At 40.2% G+C, this 21,511-nt stretch overlaps 1 protein-coding gene across 1 annotated transcript in view; it reads right to left on the bottom strand.

Moving 5' to 3' along the window:
* The window catches only part of INPP5F (inositol polyphosphate-5-phosphatase F), a 90,692-nt gene that overhangs the window by 53,860 nt on the left and 15,321 nt on the right, over positions 1-21,511 (bottom strand). Inside the window, exon 2 of the mRNA XM_052660922.1 lies at positions 13,961-14,041. Coding sequence (XP_052516882.1) covers positions 13,961-14,041 — 81 coding nt within the window. The remainder of the gene's footprint in view (positions 1-13,960; positions 14,042-21,511) is intronic.

The following is a 21,511-nucleotide window of genomic DNA, read 5'->3' as shown; positions in this document are numbered from 1 at the left end:
GTCCATTTCAAAGGTACCAAATGGTGCAATCAGAAGCGTATTCAGCTTAATCTACAAATTCAAACTCAGCCTAATAACAAAATCCCTAATAATGACCTGCCATAAAATTAATCTATTATAATCTATAAAAATATAAAGGCTTTTCTATCTATAACAGTCCTGCTGCTGCTGCCACTGCTAAGTTGCTTCAGTCGTGTCCAACTCTGTGCGACCCCATAGACAGCAGCCCACCAGGCTCCACCATCCCTGGGATTCGCCAGGCAAGAATACTGGAGTGGGTTGCCATTTCCTTCTCCAATGCATGAAAGTGAAAAGTGAAAGTGGAGTTGCTCAGTCTTGTCTGACTCTTTGTGGACCCCATGGACTGCAGCCTACCAGGCTCCTCCGTCCATGGGATTTTCCAGGCAAGAGTACTGGAGTGGGGTGCCGTTGCCTTCTCCAATAACAGTCCTAGGAAACTACAAACGTCTAAATATCAATGAGCAAAATGAGTTTCTATTACAAGAGTACATTTTCCACATAACTGTGTCTTTCTCTTGCTAAAGTGCTAAGTAAGATGTTTCCTTATGTATTTATTTAAAATGTTAATCTATTACATACTTTCCTACCTATTAAACCCCAGCATACTAAATATAATTGGGGTTATTTATGGCGAAGGTTTATCATGAAGATAAACTACTGTTTTGAGGAGTGACACAAGTATGCTGTGAGGTTGGAGGTTACAGGCCTCTATGCTTGAGGGAACACAAGCCCACAGGCTGTAACAAACCTGAGAGCCAAGTCAAAGTCAATTAGATTAATAACCTTCATTTTCTGCCCTGGATGGCTGATACTGGCCACATCTAAGGAAGTGAGGTGTTTTTTTTTTTTTTAATCAAAAATACCCTTTTTAAAACACAATTAGACCTGATAATAATTTGATTGTAATCACTTCAAAATGTTCAGGAAGATAAAATGTTCAATAAGATAAAAACCTTACTAAGAATATAAAGGAGGAAATAATATGAATATAGGAAACACCTTTATAGGTGGCCCATACATACACTCAGTCACTCTTACCTTTACAAAATTCTTCTCTTTATGGAGTTAAGAACTTTTAATATCACTGCCATAGAAATCACTGAGAAAACAACTGGAATTTAAGAACAAATTCATTTATAACTGGATAGCAGAATGACTGAAACAGAAGAGGCAAGCTGGCCTACCTCTAACGTACCCCTCTGCCTGAGGATATGAAAATCTGTCAGTTAGAGATATGCTCAGAACTAAGCAGCATGCTTGTCTGATGCCCTTGGGAAAGCTCAGAACTGTGGGTCACCTTCCTGTGTCTCATTCAAGCACTGCTCCTACCAGGGAGGTGGCACAATCCATGCCAAGGAGATTGGAGCGCAGATAAGGGACAAGGGAGGTGATGGGAAACTCTGAAGCATAAAGTAATGGAGCTGACAGAGGGGAGCAAAGAGAGGAGGGAAGGGTCATTCGGCACCTAGGGAGAGAGCAAAAGGAAGACAGAAGCAAAAAACAGCAACCAGAAGATGCCAAAGAAAGGAGCCCCTCGCCGCTTAGCCCGCCTGCTTTCAAGACCCAAAGCTATTAACTGAATAGATCAGCTAAACTACAGTGAAAGAATCTTTTAAGGGTTAACCAGGAACCTAGTCACCAACATGAATCTTATCTCCAAAATCCATGAGTTCTGAGACCCTCTTGAATCAAAGTCACTCAGTCGTGTCCGACTGTTTGTGATCCCATGGACTATACAGTCCATGGAATTCTCCAGGCCAGAATACTGGAGTGGGTAGCCTTTCCCTTCTCCAGGGAATCTTCCCAACCCAGGGATCAAACCCAGGTCTCCCACGTTGCAGGCGGATTCTTTACCAGCTGAGCCACAAGGGAAGCCATGGATGAAAAGCTGAATATTTTTAAAAAAAAAGAGAAAAACTGAATATAAAATGACTTTTTAATTACACTTTAGATTATCTGGTAGAAATGTTATATGACAAATAATACTGTTAATCTTTAAGATTCTTCCCTCAAAGTAACTTTCAGTTCAGTCTCTCAGTCATGTCCGACTCTTTGTGACCCCATGAATCGCAGCACACCAGGCCTCCCTGTCGATCACCAACTCCTGGAGTTCACTCAGACTCACGTCCATCAAGTCGGTGATGCCATCCAGCCATCTCAGCCTCTGTTGTCCCCTTCTCCTTCTGCTCCCAATCCCTCTCAGCATCAGGTTCTTTTCTAATGAGTCAACTCTTTGCATGAGGTGGCCAGCGTATTGGAGTTTCAGCCTCAGCATCAGCCCTTTCAATGAACACTCAGGACTGGTCTCCTTTAGGATGGACTGGTTGGATCTCCTTACAGACCAAGGAACTCGCAAGAGTCTTCTCCAGCACCACAGTTCAAAAGCATCAATTCTTCGCCCCTCAGCTTTCTTCACAGTCCAACTCTCACATCCATACATGACCACTGGAAAAACCATAGCCTTGACTAGATGGACCTTTGTTGGCAAAGTAATGTCTCTGCTTTTGAATATGCTGTCTGGGTTGGTCATAACTTTCCTTCCAAGGAGTAGGCATCTTTTAATTTCATGGCTGCAATCACCATCTGCAATGATTTTGGAGCCCCCCCAAAAAAAGTCTGACACTATTTCCCCATCTATTTGCCATGAAGTGATGGGACCAGATGCCATGATCTTAGTTTTCTGAATGTTGAGCTTTAAGCCAACTTTTTCACTGTTCTCTTTCACTTTCATCAAGAGGCTCTTTAGTTCTTCACTTTCTGCCATAAGGGTGGTGTCATCTGTATACCTGAGGTTATTGATATTTCTCCCTGCAATCTTGATTCCAGCTGGTGTTTCATCCAGCCCAGCATTTCTCATGATGTACTCTGCATATAAGTTAAATAAGCAGGGTGACAATGCAGCCTTGACGTACTCCTTTCCCTATTTGGAACCAGTCTGTTGTTCCATGTCCAGTTCTAACTGTTGCTTCCTGACCTGCATACAGATTTCTCAAGAGGTAGGTCAGGTGGTCTGGTATTCTCAGCTCCTTAAGAATTTTCCACAGTTTGTGGTGATCCACAGAGTCAAAGGCTTTGCCATAGTCAATAAAGCAGAAATAGATGTTTTTCTGGAACACTCTTGCTTTTTCGATAATCCAGCAGATATTGGCAGTTTGATCTCTGGTTCCTCTGTCTTTTCTAAACCCAGCTTGAACATCTGGAAGTTCACGGTTCACATATTGCTAAAGCCTGGCTTGGAGAATTTTGAGCATTACTTTATTAGCATGTGAGATGAGTGCAATCGTGCAGTAGTTTGAGCATTCTTTGGCATTGCCTTTCTTTGGGACTGGAATGAAAACTGACCTTTTGAAAAAAGTCACCTTTAAGTTATCAAAAGGTAGATTAATTATTAAGATAAAATCAGAAGTAATGACAAAAGGATACAAAAAAGTATTCTGACAAATATTTTCAGTGTCTTTATTGAGATATAATTTATATACCATAAAATTCACTCATTTTAAGTATAAACAAGCCAATGATTTTAATGAATTTATAACTGTGCAACCATTATCACAATCCTTACATGTTTCTATGAGTCATCAGTAGACAATAAAACAATCCTCTCCCACAATGCAATTGTACACAGACTATGAAACTCGTATTTAAACAGAAGTACTATCTGAAGGCCGTGCCCAAGAAGCAGGCCTCAAGCAGGGGCCCTGCCAGGCTTCTCTTCCCTTTCTCTAGTGCCCCTGAGGGGTGGGCCTTTCTAATGCCTTTATAGGAAAGTATGAAAGCAATGCTGGTGACATTCCATTCATTCACACTGTAGGTATAAAAATATTTCATATCACTGAGTGTCACAGCAAAGTCTCCATAGACAGCAAGGGACCAAAATCACACTTTTAAAATCATATACATAATACATTGTACCATTTTAAGGATCTCAATATCCTCACTACTTTAACAGTAGAAAAGCAGATGGTGATACTATTTTAATGAATGGGAGAGACTTGAGTGAATTGTGTCTGTAGCTGTTCAATACTAGGAGTAGTAATTCTCCTCATTACTAAACAAAGAGCCCCTATTGCTAAATAAATCAGGATTCCTGACAATTCTTTCTTCAAACTAGTTCTGAATACACTGTGGATATATTTGCATTTTATAGGCAGATATTTCATACCCTAACAAGCTTATCCTCGTGGAACTAGTTGTAAAGAACCCACCTGCCAATGCAGGAGACCTAAGAGACACAGGTTCGATCCCTGGGTCAGGAAGATACCTTGGAGGAGGAAATGGTAACCCACTCTGGTATTCTTGCCTGGAGAATACCATGAACAGAGGAGTCCAGCGGGTTCCAGTCCATGGGGTCACAAAGAGTCAGACACGACTAAAGCAAATTAGCACCCATGCATGCACAGTCTTCAGGACACATACCCACAGGGGATACATTCCAGGACTCTCAGCAGATGCCTGAAACTGCAGACAGAACCAAACCTTATATACACATTCTTTCTTGAACATTGGGGTCATTACTAAGTAAAATAAGTTTACTTGAACACAGCACTATGATACCAACAGCCAATCTGATAACTGAACCAATTATGTGACTAAATGGGCTGGAAACATACTGTGTGGATATGCTGGACAAAGGGATGACTCATAACCCAGGCCAGAGGGCACAGAGACATACCCTACTCACTGAATAGTGCTCACTAGTTATTTTCTGACTTCTTAGACTTAAGTAGATCCAAAGCAAATGGGTAGGAGGTCGGGTAAGTGGACGCTCTGACTGTCCATTCAGCAGCTGGCAGTAAGGACACCACTCAGGACACCACACAATTTATAACTTGTGAATTGTTTATTTCTGGAATTTCCCATTTAATATTTTTGGACCATGGCTGACCACAGGTAACTGAAACTTCAGAAGGGGAAACTACGGACTGGGGTGCGGCAGGGGGAGGACTACTGTAGATTTTAAAGAGCTTTTGTAATACATTTAAAACCTCCAGCCTCCAGCCATCTCGGGGGGTTCCCAGGTGTCGCTAGTGTAGGATACATAAGAGAGGTGGGTTCGATCTCTGGGTTTGGAAAACCCCTTGGAGAAAGGCATAGAAACCCACTCCAGTATTCTTGCCTGGAGAATCCCATGGACAGAGGGGTCTGGCAGGCTACACTCCATAGGGTCACACAGAGTCAGACATGACTGAAACAACTGAGACACATAAGCCATCTTTTCAAGATTATCTGTGTGATGATATACTATCTCCTGGATGGAGGGCATTCCTACGGAGGTGATGTCTGAGTTGAAGTCAGAACTATTTCAGTAGGATAATTTGGACAGGGTCAGGGTGGGGAAAGCAAGAGGAGAGCAGTTGTTGGCAGAGTAAGCTGTGTGCAAAAAGATCTCCGTGACTGAGAAAACACATTTCAGGCCTCAGCTGAGACATCACTTCCTCAGGGATGCCTTCCATCCAGGAATCCCATCCCCACCAGTCACGCTCCTCTGCTACATGCTTCACAATATCCCACATTTGTCTTCTTCAGAAGCTTAAGTTTAACGATAAAACTCTGATTGGGCAATTAATGTCTAGCTCTTGAATTTGACTCCATGCTCCTGGAAGCTTTGCATTTTGTTAATCCTGTAGACCCCAGCATACAACAGGCACTCTGTAATTATCTGTTAAATAATTATGTGCTGAATATTTTTGAATAGCCACTGAACAGGGGAATACAGCAGTGAGCACAACAAACACAGCCCCTGCCTTGGAGCTCATCCTCTAGAGAGGCAAGAAGAAGACAAAAAAGAAGAAAAAATAAAAGTAATGTGTCATTACAACTGTGGTAAGATCTGACCATCATTCTGACTTCCTCCTGGACACTACAAGGAATAGAAGACAATGATTTTTCATGAAGCTTTACTTTTCCTTCATCTATTTAGCACATTACATGTACCTTTTGACTTTCTGTTCCTCATCCTAATAAATCCCAACCGATCAAAGTAGAGTCAGACACCTTCAGGCTGTCAAAGATAGACTCATTAGACCCTAGCTGAAAGTCTGCTGCTGCTGCTAAGTCGCTTCAGTCGTGTCCGACTTTATGCGACCCCATAGACGGCAGCCCACCAGGCTCCCCCAGCCCTGGGATTCTCCAGGCAAGAACACTGGAGTGGGTTGCCATTGCCTTCTCCAGCTGAAAGTCTACCTGCCTGCAAATGTCTGTGGGAAGAGACCTTCCAAACTGAAGAAAGGCCAACTATTCTAATTAGTTTGTTTTCTAGGCATCAGTGTTAATAGAACAATTTGAGGGGCAGAGCTTGCTATAAAAAGAAGGGCAATTGTCAGCAAAGGATTCCACAACCAAATAATACTTCTAAATTTTTTTCTATCACATTTTTCTAAATGGGCACACAACTTATAAAATATAACCTTCACTAATGCTACTAATATTTCACTTCTAAAAACATTGCTTTTATAATCCCCACCATGTCATCTTTTAGTGACATGATAGTATCATTAGTTTCAGTAAAAATTAGTGTTACTGGAAAAAACAGTCTAAGTTTAACATTTATTCAAAATTATACATTCAGAACTTAAGTGTTCTTTAGTGACATGTTTTACCTTTAATAGCCAGCATCTACTGAATGCCTACTATTATCAGAAGCCATGCTAAGCACTTAATAAGAATTTTATTAAACTTACCATAACCATATCTAGGTGGTTTCATCACCCAGCGACTGAGGCTTGGATGAATAACCTGATCCAAGGCAATCATGTGACCTCAAGGTTAGTCCAATGCTGGGGCCAGTGCCTACCCAGTGATATTTGGGGAATGGCCTATTCCACTGTAAAATAAAAGGGCAGATGCAAAGGTGAGAATTCTCCTGGACATGCTTTTGTAGTGAGCATTCCAGAGGATGTTAGGTTCCTATTACGGATTGAATTAGGTCCCCTTAAAATTCATTATGTTGGAGTCCTAACCCCCGGAGCCTCAGAATGGGAGCCTGTTTTAAAGAATGGGATCTTTAAAGCTGTAATTAAGTTAAATGAGGTCATTAGGGTGCGCTCTAATCCCTACTGACCGGTGTCCTTATAAGAGGAAATCTGGAGACAAACACAGAGTGAGAATAATGTGAAGACACAAGGAGAAGATAGCCTTCTACAAGCCAGCAAAAGAGGCCTCAGAAGAAACCAACCCTGATGAGTAGATTTTAGACTTTAAGCCTCCAAAACAACAAGAAAATAAATTTGTTTAAGCCCTCAAGTTTGAGGAACTTTGCTGCAGCAGCCTAGCAAACTAATGCCGTTCCGAAGTCACGACTGCCTGATGACAGTCACAGCTCACCCACGCCGCTTTTAGACTGTCAATGACAACTGTTCAAGTAAACTTCTGTTCCCATCTCACTAGGCAAGAACAGAAATTCACGCATTAATATGTAGAGAATAAGTAGGAGGGAAAGAGGAGTGAGAAAGAGTTTAAGTACAGACACTTTCTTCCCCTCATCTTCTACCCTAGAAGGTAAGATGCTCCCATGGGCAAGTGCACTTGGAGTGATTATTTCAGTTCTAACACACATCAGGAGCACACTGCCCAGCGGGCAAGTTGATAGTGTGGTCAAAGCAAGAGCTTAGGTGGAACACAGGGTGGGGAGGAAATGAGGTATGCCCAGGACAGAGGATGAAGAAATAGAAGGCAGGAAGAGCAAGACGGATGCTCAGGGCATGGGAGCTGGGGTGGAGTGGCACAAAGGGTGGGGCTGCAGTTCTCTGGGTGAGGGAAAGAGCAGCAGGAGGCCCAGAAAAGAGATTTTCCTTTGTTTTTTTTCCCCTGTATCCTTTCTTAACAGCCAAACCTTAGAAGTGATGTGGCAAGAGGGGGCGGGGCAGGGGGAAAGTACAGAGATTAGGAGCGTGAAAAACTTTCCCAGCCCCGTTTACTTCTTTTTAATATTTTCTTTATTAGTTTCTCTAGTTCATTCTATTCCCTCATTTTTCCCTCTTCCAAAATATCCTACATGACAGGTATCTACACTGCCTACCAACTTCTTTTTGGTCCAAAGAAAGGCATGAGGTACAAGGAGGGAAAGTGCATGTAAACAGGGACTGACCACAAAAGACCACAGGAAATGCCCCCACCCGCCTAGTGACCATACTTTCACTGCATCAAACTCACCAACCAGTAGCGTATTTGTACACTGCTTTAGGAAATGACTTGGGGTTTGTTTGCCAAGTTCAAATCCAAGTCAGTCCTGCTTTGACTGACTGTCCTGCTTAGTGTAGTGGGCATGTTTGAATTTTGTGATCAGGGAAGGCCCCTGACTCAGACTGAGCCAAAAAGGGTCTCTTCCCTAGGGTCTTAACTAGAGAGCCAGTCAATCTCCAGAAGTTGTAGGGGACATCAGATGCTGGTTAGCTTGAGGGCTAGCTGAAGTCGGTCTGAGTACCACATAAGGACAGAAATTTCATCCCACATACACAAACACAGAGAAACCCAAAAGAAGACAAGAATGTACAAGAGATGTACAGAGACAAGCGATGGTCAGAGACTGTCTGCCGCAGAATGTAATCTCAGATCCTGAACAAATGAACTTTTTGGTTTTGTTCCCTTGAATTCTAATAAAAACTTTTTTGCATAAACTGATAGAATTGATAAAATAGTGATAATTTACTAAGCAAACCAAAAGAATTGATAAAATAGTGATAATTTACTAAGCACCTTTAGGTATATTACCTCACGTGAGACCCACAATACCCTCAGGAAAAATAAGTGAGCAGTTATTTTCACTCTTGTTTTATAGTTTACAAGGAAGTAGAGGCTCTGGGGCATTGGTGGCCCCAATGAACTAGCCTCCTGGGATGCAAACCTTTGCGAAGCCCCTTCCCATGTTGGTTCTGGGTTTAGCTGTGTGACCTCCTCTGACCAATGGGATATTAGCAAGCTCAGTGATGCAAGCAGAGGCTTGATAAGCCCTTCTACACTGGAACTTGTCACCTCAGCACCCTGAAAGGATGTCCAGGTACCCAGGAGACAGAGGGGGCCCAAAAAGAGGCCTCGTGAGCTACATGGAAGAAATGCCACATGAAGGAAAACTAAGGTGCCCCAGGCAAACCCCTAGCTGAGTGCTGCCACTCAGATGACCCTGGCCAACAGACGAAAAGGGCAGAAGAGCCACGTGTCAAGCCACAGAACTTGAGATACTCTAAACTGTTACTGTTTTAAGGCTTTAAAACTTTCGTGGCAGTTTATTACACGGCAACAGATGAAACAGATGTTATGTAATTTCTCTCATATCTCAAAGCTCTAATAAATAAAGCTTGAATTTAGGTCTCTTGACTCATGTCAGTGATTTATTCATTGTTTCAAGATGTAACTGAAATTGGAGAAAAATAACTCAAAAGTTTCATATGCTTCACTTAAACAATAGAAAATGAATTTTAGCTCAGAACATTCAACTGTGAAATTATCCTGTCAGCATATAAATGAATTAAAAAATATAAGTATGTAAATGTGGCCAGGTAGGAGAGTGTGACTAAAATACTTATTAGCATGTTACACAATGTCTAAATGCTTTTCTCCTTTGTACTGAAAGAATTCAAAACTGCCAAAGACAGAATGTACAAGAACACTCACAGTGGTCTCATTTCTAATGGCAAAAAAAGAAGCCCAGAAAACAAAAATTACCCAATGATGGGAAAAAGGACAAATTATGATATTGTATTACTAATACAATAGTGAAGATAGGAACTAAAGTTTCATATATCAACAAAGTGGACAAATCTCAAAAGTATCCAGTTGTGTGGGTAGGGGCAACAAGTGAAAGAACACAAGTGGCTTAACATCATTTATACAAAATATCCAAAATACAAAACTTAGCAACATATTATTTAGCAATATATATGTAACAAAAGCAATAATGAAAATCAATGGGCTAATAAGTACAATATTCAAAATCACAGGTTCTCTTGAAGGGAAAGAGACACTTGGAGAAAGGCAGCAAGAGTTCCAAAGACAATGGTTTCATTTCTTAATCTACATGGTAGATAAATGTGTTTAATTTACAACAAGTATACTGTGTATCGGTGACAAATAGCTCTTTCTGTCAATAAAATTTAACAATTTTTTAAAATAAACAAAAAAATTAGCAAAAAGAAATTAAGACTGTCTATGGCAATTTGTCAGAGAAGGTGATGGCACCCCACTCCAGTACTCTTGCCTGGAAAATCCTATGGACAGAGGAGCCTGGTGGGCTGCAGTCCATGGGGTCGCTAAGAGTCGGACATGACTGAGCGACTTCACTTTCACGCATTGGAGAAGGAAATGGCAACCCACTCCAGTGTTCTTGACTGGAGAATCCCAGGGACAGGGGAGCCCGGTGGGCTGCCGTCTATGGGGTCGCACAGAGTCGGACACGACTGAAGCGACTTAGCAGCAGCAGCAGCAGCATGGCAATTTGTGCTTTATATTCCGAAATTAACCTGGCTTTCAAATGTGCAATAATTTTACCTTAAAAGAATTTTTAAAAACATACAAAAGTGGCTACACTCCTGATTGCATAGCAGTAGTAGCAAAGCTTCCTATAGCTCTTAACTCACATTAAAATCGATAACAATGAAAAAATATATATTTAAATTTCGTGCTTAAAATATTTCAGTTAGTCCTTTTCATGACTTTTTGGGACCTGCCTATGTAACACCTATCTTTGAACAAAGTTCCCTCTGAACTCAGGGTACAGGTGCCTGTCCTTCCAAGGAAGGGTCTGGTGAATGAACTAGACCTTCCATCAGTTTGCCTTCCCTGGACAGGACTCCTAGAAGCACCACGCTGTGTACTAACAGACCCTTTCTCTTCTCTGGCCAGAGCTGACTATATGAGGAATAGACAGCTGACCAAAGCTGATCAGTCCGAGTCTGCCACCTGCCTACCTCTCCAGCCTTATTCCCACTATTCTCTCCTTCAAAACCACTGAAGTTAGTGTATCTGTCAGAGCACCTATCACAATTAACAAATAATTATACATTTATTTCAGTGATTAATCACTAATGTCTAGCCTTCCTTCTTAAACCGAAAGCTCCATGAGGGTGGGAACAGGTCAGTTTTTGCTTACTATTGTATTCCACCGACTAACATAAATCCTGAGAGTAGGCATTTAATAAGTTTCTGGGTTTAAGAGGAAGAAAGGATTTTAATATTATGCCTCCTTTCTGTAAAGCTTTATAGGCATCCCTTGGAGATACTGTACATTCAGTTCCAGACTACTGCAATGAAGCAAATACATCAATAAAACAAGTCACACAAATTTTTTTGGTTTCCCAGTGCCTATAAAAGTTGTTTACACCAAACTGTAGTCTACTAAGTGTGCAATGGATTATGTCTAAAAATGTACATACTTTAATTAAAAGTACTTCTTCACTGAACATATTGACTACAATGGAGAAAAGACAGGTTCTTCAGCAAGTAGTGTTGGAAAAGCTGGACAGCTCATGTAAATCAATGAAGTTAAAACACACCCTCACACTATACACAAAAATAAACTCAAATGGTTTAAGTATAAGACGACACCATAAAACTCCTAGAAGAGAACAAAGGCAAAACATTCTCTGACATAAATCATACCACTGCTTTCTAAATTCAGTCTCCCCAGGCTATAGACATAAAAACCAAAAATAAACAAATGGAACTTAATCCAAACTTATAAGCTTTTATACAACAAAGGAAGCCATAAACAAAATGAAAAGACAATCTACAGAATAGGAGAAAATATTTGCAAACCATGTCACTCACAAGAGCTTAATTTCCAAACTACCACAAACAGCTCATACAACTCAGTAACAAAAACACAAACAACTCAATCAAAAATGGGCAAAAAATTACCTTAAGTTAACATTTCTCCCAAGAAGACATACAGATGGCCAATCAGCAGTTGAAAGAGATGCTCAACAATGCTAATTATTAGAGAAATGCCAATCAAAACAATGGGGTACCACCTCACACCAGTCAGAATGGCCATTATTAAAAAGTTTACAAATAACAAATGTTGGAGAGAGCGTGGAGCAAAGGAAACCTTCCAACACTGTTGGTGGGAATGTAAATTGGTACAGCCACAAATAAAACAGTATGGAGGTTTCTTTAAAAACTAAAAATACAGTTGTCACATGATCCAGTAATCTCACCCCAGGGCACATATCCAGAGAAAACTATAATCTGAAAAGATACATAGCAATGTACCAAAGTTCACAGCAGCACTATTTATTTATAACTGCCAAGACATGGAAGCAACTAAATGTCCATCAACAGACGAATGGATAAAGAAGATGTGGTATATAGGCAAGAGAAAACTATTCAGCCTTAATAAAGAATGAAATAATGTCATTTGCAGCAACATGGGTAGACCTAGAGATTACTACTACTAAGTCGCTTCAGTCGTGTCCGACCCCGTGCGACCCCATAGACGGCAGCCCACCAGGCTCCCCCATCCCTGGGATTCTCCAGGCAAGAACACTGGAGTGGGTTGCCACTTCCTTCTCCAATGCATAAAAGTGAAAAGTGAAAGTGAAGTCGCTCAGTCATGTCCGACTCTTAGCGACCCCATGGACTGCAGCCCACCAGGCTCCTCTGTCCATGGGATTTTCCAGGCAAGAGTACTGGAGTGGGGTGCCACTGCCTTCTCCGGACCTGGAGATTATCATAAGGTAAATAAGCCAGAAAGAGAAAGTCAAACACCATATGTTATCACTTATCCATGGAATCTAAAATATAACACAAATGAACTTATTTTCGAAATAGAGAAAGACTCATAGACTTAAAAAACAAACTTACGGTTACCAAAGGGAAGAAGGATAGGGGAAGGATAAACTAGGAGTTTGGGATTAGCAGGTACAAACTTCTATATATAAATATAAAATAGAGAAACAACAAGATCCTATTGTATTACACAGGGAAATATAGTCAATATCTTATATTAACCTATAATATAAAAGAACATGAAAATATGTGTGTGTATATATATACATAACTGAATCACTTTGCTGTATACCAGAAACTAACACTGTATATCAACTATCCTTCAATTAAAAAATACTTTCTTACTAAAAAATGTTAGCCATCATCTGAGCCTTCAGTGAATCATAACAGTAAAAAGATCACTGATTACAGATCACCATAACAAATATAAAGTTTGCAATATTGTAAGAATTACCTAAATGTGACACAGAGATATGAAATGACCAAATGCTGTTGGAAAAATGGGACCAATGTATTTGTTGGGCTCAGAACTGCCATAAACCTTCAATGTGTAAAAAAACACAACATCTGCAAAGGACAATAAAATGAGGGATGCCTGTATTTTTGTTTCCCTTATACGGATGATGAGGAAAAGTTAAAATTTTACATAACCTCCTTTTCCTTCTGCCTCTATAACTCAGATTGCCCCTTGCAAAGTCTAGATCACGTAGGTCACGCAGTTTCAGAAAGTGGGGACTTGCAATACTAGGAACTGGAGTTTATCTCACTCACCCTTGTCCTGCTCTTTTGCAATCGCCCAGCCCCTGCAAACCTGCTTAATCATGCCTGTCCAGGTCAGGCAAACCCCTCCCCATCTTGACCACTGTTCCTGCGCTCACAAAACTCCTTAGTTTAAACCAGCCTATTAACTGCTAGTGTTGCCCACTACAGTCTGTCTATAACAACTCTGTAATCTCTTTGTTCGGGGCTCAGAGTCTGGAGTGTTAACTCCTCTGGGCCCGCTGGCGTAATAAACTTGAGTTCTCCAACTCTCCGAGCGTAGTGCCTGGTTTCTCAAGTACTGGTTTCTGCAACACGGAAATATACCCACTTTGGGTAGATCCAAAATTAAGGTAAAGGAATCCAAGCCATTATAGAATCTACATTTATCCTCAAAGAAGACAATGTCATAGAATGCCACATTAAATTTGACAAGCTTAAAGAGTTTACAGAAACATACCTGAATGAAGCTGAATTTTTCCAATAACACCTTCTACCAACCCCAAACAAATGGGATTCCACGCAAGCAGCAGATCAGTAGCTAAAATAAAATGAGAAGCAGTCATGAGAAAGTATTCATTGGAAAACATTAAAACAATATCTTTATAGAGAACAAACTAGTGGTTACCAGTGGGGAAAGGAGAAGGGACAAGATAAAGGTGAGGGAAGGGGAGGCACAAACTAGGGGTGTCAGATGGGCTCAAGGATGGATCATATAATACAACACATGGGATAGAACCAATATTTCCTGATAACTGTAAATAGAAAGTAACCTTTAACACTGTATAAAAATAAAAATTTTAAAAAGAAATGTCACAGAAAAGTCACAAGATGATTTAAAAAACACAGTGTCTTTAGCAATGTATTAAAAAATGATCAGCAACCCAAAAGAGCAGGTATCCACACCCAGGACTGAATACATTACTAACAAGCCATTGTAGAGAAAGCATTAAATCCAAAGCCTGAGTAAGTTCCCTAACATAAGGACAGTTACGGGAAGATAATTGACATTCTAAAACTCTACTTGGATGGGAGGCAGTACTTTGGCGCCCTGCAGTGGAGGAAGGAAGCTGGTACAATATAAGAGGGCAACGAGAGGAGTTATCCAAGGTCCTACTGCCAAAGCCAGTTTCAGATCCAGAGACAAGGACTGAGAAACGCCCCCAGAGATGTCCACTTACTGAATCACACTCCGGAAAATATCCTTTCCCGAAGAAGCTAGCACCAAACAAAGAAATTAGAAAGCCAGTTCTCTTTCATGTGACTTCTATGGCAACAACAACAGGAATCACTTCTATTTATACTGAGTGCCTACTATGTGCCAGGCATCCCAGTCAGGGTTTCTCATCTGAACCACAGAACAAGACAATGACTTGGATGACTGTATTCTCAATTCTCCCAAGGATGGTAGATCATTTGTACCATTCTAGACACACAGAAGAGAAGCTAATTCACTACACACAATAGATGCCTGAGGATGTTAGGGCTGAATTCTGTTGTGGAACCCAGGCTACAAAAGGCTGTTATACCCATGGAGATAAAGGTAATATTAGTGGTGGCTCAATAGCAAGAAAAGATTAGCAAGAATGCAAACAATATTTCTTTTAGCAGAAATTTTAAATTACATTTTAATTATTACCATTTAAATTCTATTTTAATGAAATGTATAATCAATTTGTAACTCGTGGGTAATTACAAAAGACTTAATAGTCTCCAAGTTCATTTGAGTTTTGACTATTGTATCTTGAACATCTTTGTTATTAATGATATATTCAGTGGGAGGCAAAAAAAAAAGTTGACTTCTGTTTTTATTACAAGAATTAAAGTAAAATAGAGAATTAATTTTTTAAAGGCTATTATACATACTATCATTTCTAATCCTGATGACTCTAGCAGTTAGGTACTAGGAGTCCCAAATCACAGATGAGGAAATGCAGTCTTAGAAAAGTAAAGTGGCCATATCACACAATGGGCCAAGGGCAGAGCTGCAATTCAAACCCATGTCTACACCACATGGCCTGTGCTCTTAACCATCCAAACACAGAACCTATACATACATGGAACTAATCAATAAGACAATATTTACATTTTAAGTAACATGCATTCTTATAAAACTAATACACTGTAAGATTGGAAAAAATACTTTAACCCTTCCATCCTGTCACCCAGAGATAATATTATTTTGCTACATTTCACATCATATATTTGTCTGCATATCCAACTGCAATATTGCAAATATATCACTGTATGCTAACTTTTTCTTATAATATTTCATGAGTATTTTCTCACATCTTTAAAATATTCTTCAAAATTATAACTTCACAGCTGTCTAATTTTCCACTTAAGGAAGCACTTTCTCACTCTTGGGCATACGTCATTTCCAGTTTTTCCCTATTATAAAAAATGCTGTGATAAATGATGAACATTATGCAAGTATTTTATTTGTTAATTAATAGCTTTAGGACAAACTCTTAGGGATGAAATCAGTAGGTGAAAACTTTAAAAAAAATTAAAGCTTTCAATACTATCAACAAAGTTTATACACCAAGTTATATTTCTACTAGAAGCATATGAAAATGCTTCTTACGCTTGCCATCATTTAAAATTTCTTTGTAAATTTTGCTATTTTGATGGCATCCATTGCCTAAATGATGTTTATCTTCTTTTCATTGCTGGTAAGATTAAACATTTAATTAAAAAACTGGCTGCTTATGGTTCTTCTTCTATGATTTCCTTATTCAGATCTAAGATTTTTTTTTATGTTCCTTATGGATTTATGAGTTTTTATACTAAGGATATCAACTCTGACATGTTTGTAAATACTTTGTTTTAAACTTTTATACAAATCACTTTCATTATCCATCATTTTTTCACTTATTATATTATCAAGTTGTTCCTTAGTGGTAGTAGTGTTAGTCACTCAGTCGGGTCCGACTCTTTGCAACCCCATGAACTGTGGCCTGTCGGGCTCCTCTGTCCATGGGATTGTCCAGGCAAGAATACATGAGTGGGTTGCCATTTCCTTCTCCAGAGGATCTTCTCCACCCACGGATCGAACCCAAGTCCTCTGCACTGCAGGCAGATTCTTTACCATCTGAGCTACAGGGAAGATCACTAAGTTGTTCCTTATCTGTTATCAATCATTTATTAATTTTACCCCTTTTTTAATTTATAAAAATCTAACACTAACCCTGGAATTCATGTTGGTATATAAACTAGAAGTATCCTGATTTCTTTTCAAATAACCAGAATCCCTGTCAGGCAGGCCACATCTCAACCTCTACCAACACTGATGCCCCTGCTAAGGAAAGAGCTCCAGCTAGTCATAATCTCACGCTGACCCCAGATGAACAAACACAGTTGCAAGATTCTATCCCTCAGGTATCAAATGAGCTCAAGGTACATGGAGGAGGATGAAAAGTCAGCGCTAAAGCAGTCACGGACAGTTGCGCAGAGGAAGTGGAACTTCAAGCGTAAGGAAATCAGAAAGAAGAATGATGTGGCAGAAAGAAAGTACAAGGTTTGTTTTGGAATCCATCCCTTCACTGGGGAAATACTTATCAAGTACATTTCAGGAACCAGGCACTGAGAAGATATGAAAATAAAGGAGCAAACAATATAGATCAGAAGACCAAAGAGGATGGTGAGTATGGTGGAGATCTTCATTGGGAAGACTAGAAAAAGTACAGAGGCCAATAAGAAGGGACTTGAATAAAAGACTAATTAAGGAACTTTACTTCCTGGAGGCCTTGGCAGGCAAATAATAACAAAAGTAAAACAAGACTGCAGCCAGGGATTAGCTGACAGCACTGAAAGGAGGTGGAGACTACAAACAAGGAAAGGAGCGAGATGGTTTTTATTACAAGAGTGTTGGCTTGAAAGGATATGGTATTTGGGGAGTAGGGTGGGCAGTAGGTGAAGAAAGTACAGAAGGAGATTAACATGAAACACCTTAAAGGAAGCTACACAAAGGACAGGAAGAGGATAAACTTACCAATGACAGTGAAACAGTCATCCTCTCCAGAGAGGGATAAGATGAGGATGGAGATAAGTAAGAAGGAGCAAGGGTATATAGGAGCTGGCAGAAAAGGCAGGTGAAAACCTCTTAACTCAATAATACCCTTTTTGCATCTATGGTATTTTGAACCGTTTGACTGTATCAGCCATTGAAGAAAATTAAAATTTCACTTTAAAAAAACAAAACAAAACTATATTTTGTGGTCTAATTGACTAAAAATAATAGTCATTGATAATGTTTGAGATCCAAAGAGAGAACCAGGTAAGTTCATTAAGACTGAGTTCATGATGCGATGGCCAAGGGGAAATGTCTAGGTATAAGAAACAGAGGAGATATTAAAGGAGGAAAAGAAAAGAAAATGAAATCAAAAGTACAGGTATGAAAGTGAACAGGGCAGGGGGGGAGATATTACTTTTTACTAAGTCTGGAAGAAAAGGTGAAAAAGCTAAATATAGAAATGGAGCTGAAAAGCAGATCCATGTTTCGAATGGCCCTGACTCAGTACAAATAGGAGTCCAAGTCATCTTCTCTATAGCAGGGGGAGGACAGAGGCAGAACAGGAGGAGTAGCAGATGCTAGGCGTGGTGAGGAGAATCCAGAAAGTCCGTTTGTAAATGTTCTGTCTGTACTTGAAAAGCATGTATATTTGCTTAGTGTTTTCAAGAAAAAGGGCATCAGTTCAATCCATTAGTGGGTCATTTTATCAGTTCTGTACAATGAGATCAGCACTAACAGCAATGAAACAAAACAGAAAAACTGCACCACGTAAGGAGAAACATTTCACAAAACTTTTGTTTCCTGTACATACACACATGTGTCTGTTCAGGTCAGGATTTTAAAAAGTATTTCTTACTTCAAACACAGAATACACTATTAAACTCTAGGGTAAGGGCTCTTTATCAACTTTGTTATTTTCTTCAACTGCTCTATGTACTTGCTATTTATTTGACTGCTTAGCCTAATACTGACAGTTTGAGAGGGTTTTTTGTTTTGCTTTGTTTTTTAAATCTCATGCTTTATGTATTCCCCCCCCCCTCCCATTTTTCCTTTGTAATTTCTGCATTATATTTTTTGAAACTATGTTGTCAGGCATATACAGATTCAGAATTATATCTTCCTGGTGAACTGCTCTGTTCATCAGGATGTAATAACTGCCTTTATTTCTAATAATGCTCTTTTGCCCTAAAGTCTAGTTTGTCTAAGATTAATATTGTAAAAGAAATATATCAAGCATTAAAAAAAATAAGTACATACAACACAGAACACTGTTAATCCCATCATATTACTTCTCCTACACCCCAAGCCTGAAAAACAAAGTCCAAATTCCTTGGAAAAGCTTGCAAGGCTGTGCATGGGTTGTTCCTGTCTACTCTCTTCCTGCCTCCCCACCCCCAGCATCCTTCATCTTCCAGAAGTGTCTGAGGGCTGGGCCTGGAATGCTGCTCCCCACCCACTTCAGCCTGCTTTTCATTCCTGACTCAGAACAAGGGTCACTGGTGTTCCCTGACACATTCCCCTCTCCACCCACCCAGCAGAACTGATCAGGCTCTCTTTTGTGAGCCCCCTGGAACCGGCTCATATACCCATCGTGACTTATCATTTTGGTTTAATGCACCTAATTATTGATTTGCCTGTCTCTCTGACTGAACAGGAAGCCCATCAAGAACAGAAAATTCATTGAGACCTGGTCTCATTCAGCTTTATGTCTCAAGTGCATGATACATACACTGCAGGCTCCAAAATGCTGAACGGACAACTGAACATATGACTCAGAATGAAGAAGTAGGTTGGAGTCAGATAATTTGCATTGAATCACATTAGAAGCATTCAGTATCTGAAGTGGCAAAGTGAAAGTCATCTGCAGTATTTCAAACAAACATAATCATGGCTGGCAGGGGTTAAAGTGTCCGATACTAACTACCCATATTGTGAAAACCGAAACCCCATTTCTCACTCTCAGTCCAATGCTCTATCATACCTCTAATACCATAAGCTTCCCTACCAGGTGTGACTACTCAGATATGATGCTCTCATTTTTAAATTATACGGAGTCTTCCAGCTCACCACCATCATTCCAGCTGCACAAGCCAGAACCTGGGAGACATTCAAAATGGTTTCCTTCCTCACCAAGTCCTGTTGACTCCACCTCCTCATATGTGACGTTTCACTTCTCTCCATCCGCACTGCTGCTGTACTTGTTGAGAACCAGGACCTCCTCCATCTGGGTCATGAGAAAAGCCCTGGGCAGCCTCGCAGCCAGCAGATTGTTTAATACATAACAGGCACTCACATATTTACTGAATGCAATGAAGACTCTAAATGGTTTGGTACGGTAAGGCCCTAAGGTAAAAGGCAGGAAGCTGTAAGAATAAGGCTGAGAAACCAAACAGGGACCAACTCAGGAGGGCCACAGATAGTAAATTCAGGAGCCATTTCCTCCAGAGAGGGCAGATTTGCATGTGAGATTGAACTTTAGGGCCACTATGTACAGAGTGGACCCAAAGGGGCAATCCTAAAGCCGGAGATCCAATGACAGGCGTGTGCAGAAGGGCGGCCTGGCTCCAAGTCTGGAAATGAAAGGCTGGAGAGAGTCCAGAGATTCTACAACCTGCGTTCCATGTCCCGAGAGAAAGTCCTACTAGCTCTACTATAGTCTCAGAACCTCTTTCAACTTCAGGTTCCTCTTTTGTAAGCAGGAATCCATCTAACTTACAGGGTTTTCATGAGGATTAAATGAAAGAATTGTGTGAAAGTACCCAGCACAATGTCTGGCACATAAATGTTCAATAACTTTTACTTCAAGTTGGGAAATGTATATGCATTTAAAATTCCAGGTTCCTACCACTCAATAAATCTCTCTCTAGATTTTTATATCAAGAGTCTACATATGGCTTTTTTTTTTTTAAGAAAAGGATATTTAAAAAAACAACTTCAATAATGTTTTTTTGCATTAAAATTTATGGTAAGGCCATAATCCCTAAAGGCTTTCTGAGAGTAATAAAGGTTTTATGAAATATCTCAATGCTTATATATGCCCCCAAAATTCTGTTTCTTCAGAATGTGAAACAGATACCGGGCTCTGATGCAGCTCAAAATTAGGCATGCAGTCTCAGTCCCAGGAACCCAATTCAGGTCCAAATGGCAAATCAAGCATGACTGCAAGCTTCCTCCCCTCCCCGAAGTCCCTTACACTGCAGAGGAAAAATCGAGAAGAGGTAAAGTCTAAATGGAGGTTGAAATATTGCTTGGGAAAAGACACAGACATCAGTTCAGTTCAGTCACTCAGTCATGTTCAACTGTTTGCAACCCTATGGACTGCAGCACACCAGGCCTCCCTGTCCATCACCAACTCCTGGAGTTTACTCAAACCCATGTCCACTGAGTCAGTGATGCCATCCAACCATCTCATCCTCTGTTGTCCCCTTCTCCTCCTGCCTTCAATCTTTCCCAGCATCAGGGTCTTTTCCAGTGGGTTAGTTCTTCCCATCAGGTGGCCAAAATACTGGAGTTTCAGCTTCAGCATCAGTCCTTCCAATGAATATTCAGGACTGATTTCCTTTAGGATGCACTGGTTGGATCTCCTTGCTGTCCAAGGGACTCTCAAGAGTCTTTTCCAACACCACAGTTCAAAAGTACCAATTCTTCAGCGCTCAGCTTTTTTTATAGTCCAACTCTCACATCCATACATGACTACTGGAAAAACCATAGCTTTGACTAGACAGACCTTTGTTGGCAAAGTACTGTCTCTGCTTTTTTAATATGCTACAGACATCAGTAGACTTCAGTTGTATATGTGAAAATAAGTACTGGTCTGAAGTTCTGAGAAACACAAGGATGAAAAACAGGATGGGTAACTTCTAATCAGCAACAGAAAAATATCTGAAAAATTTCACACCATCCAAAAAACAAAATAAAATAAAAATCATACTACCCAGTGGAACACAGTAAAAGGTGATAGAACAAAAAAAAAAAAAAAAAAAACTGAGAAAAAGC

The sequence above is a fragment of the Budorcas taxicolor genome, chromosome 23 (genome assembly GCF_023091745.1).
Source record: "Budorcas taxicolor isolate Tak-1 chromosome 23, Takin1.1, whole genome shotgun sequence".
Taxonomy (NCBI): domain Eukaryota; kingdom Metazoa; phylum Chordata; class Mammalia; order Artiodactyla; family Bovidae; genus Budorcas; species Budorcas taxicolor.
Note: the sequence above shows the minus strand (reverse complement) of the source record. Positions and strands in the feature narration are given on the sequence as shown.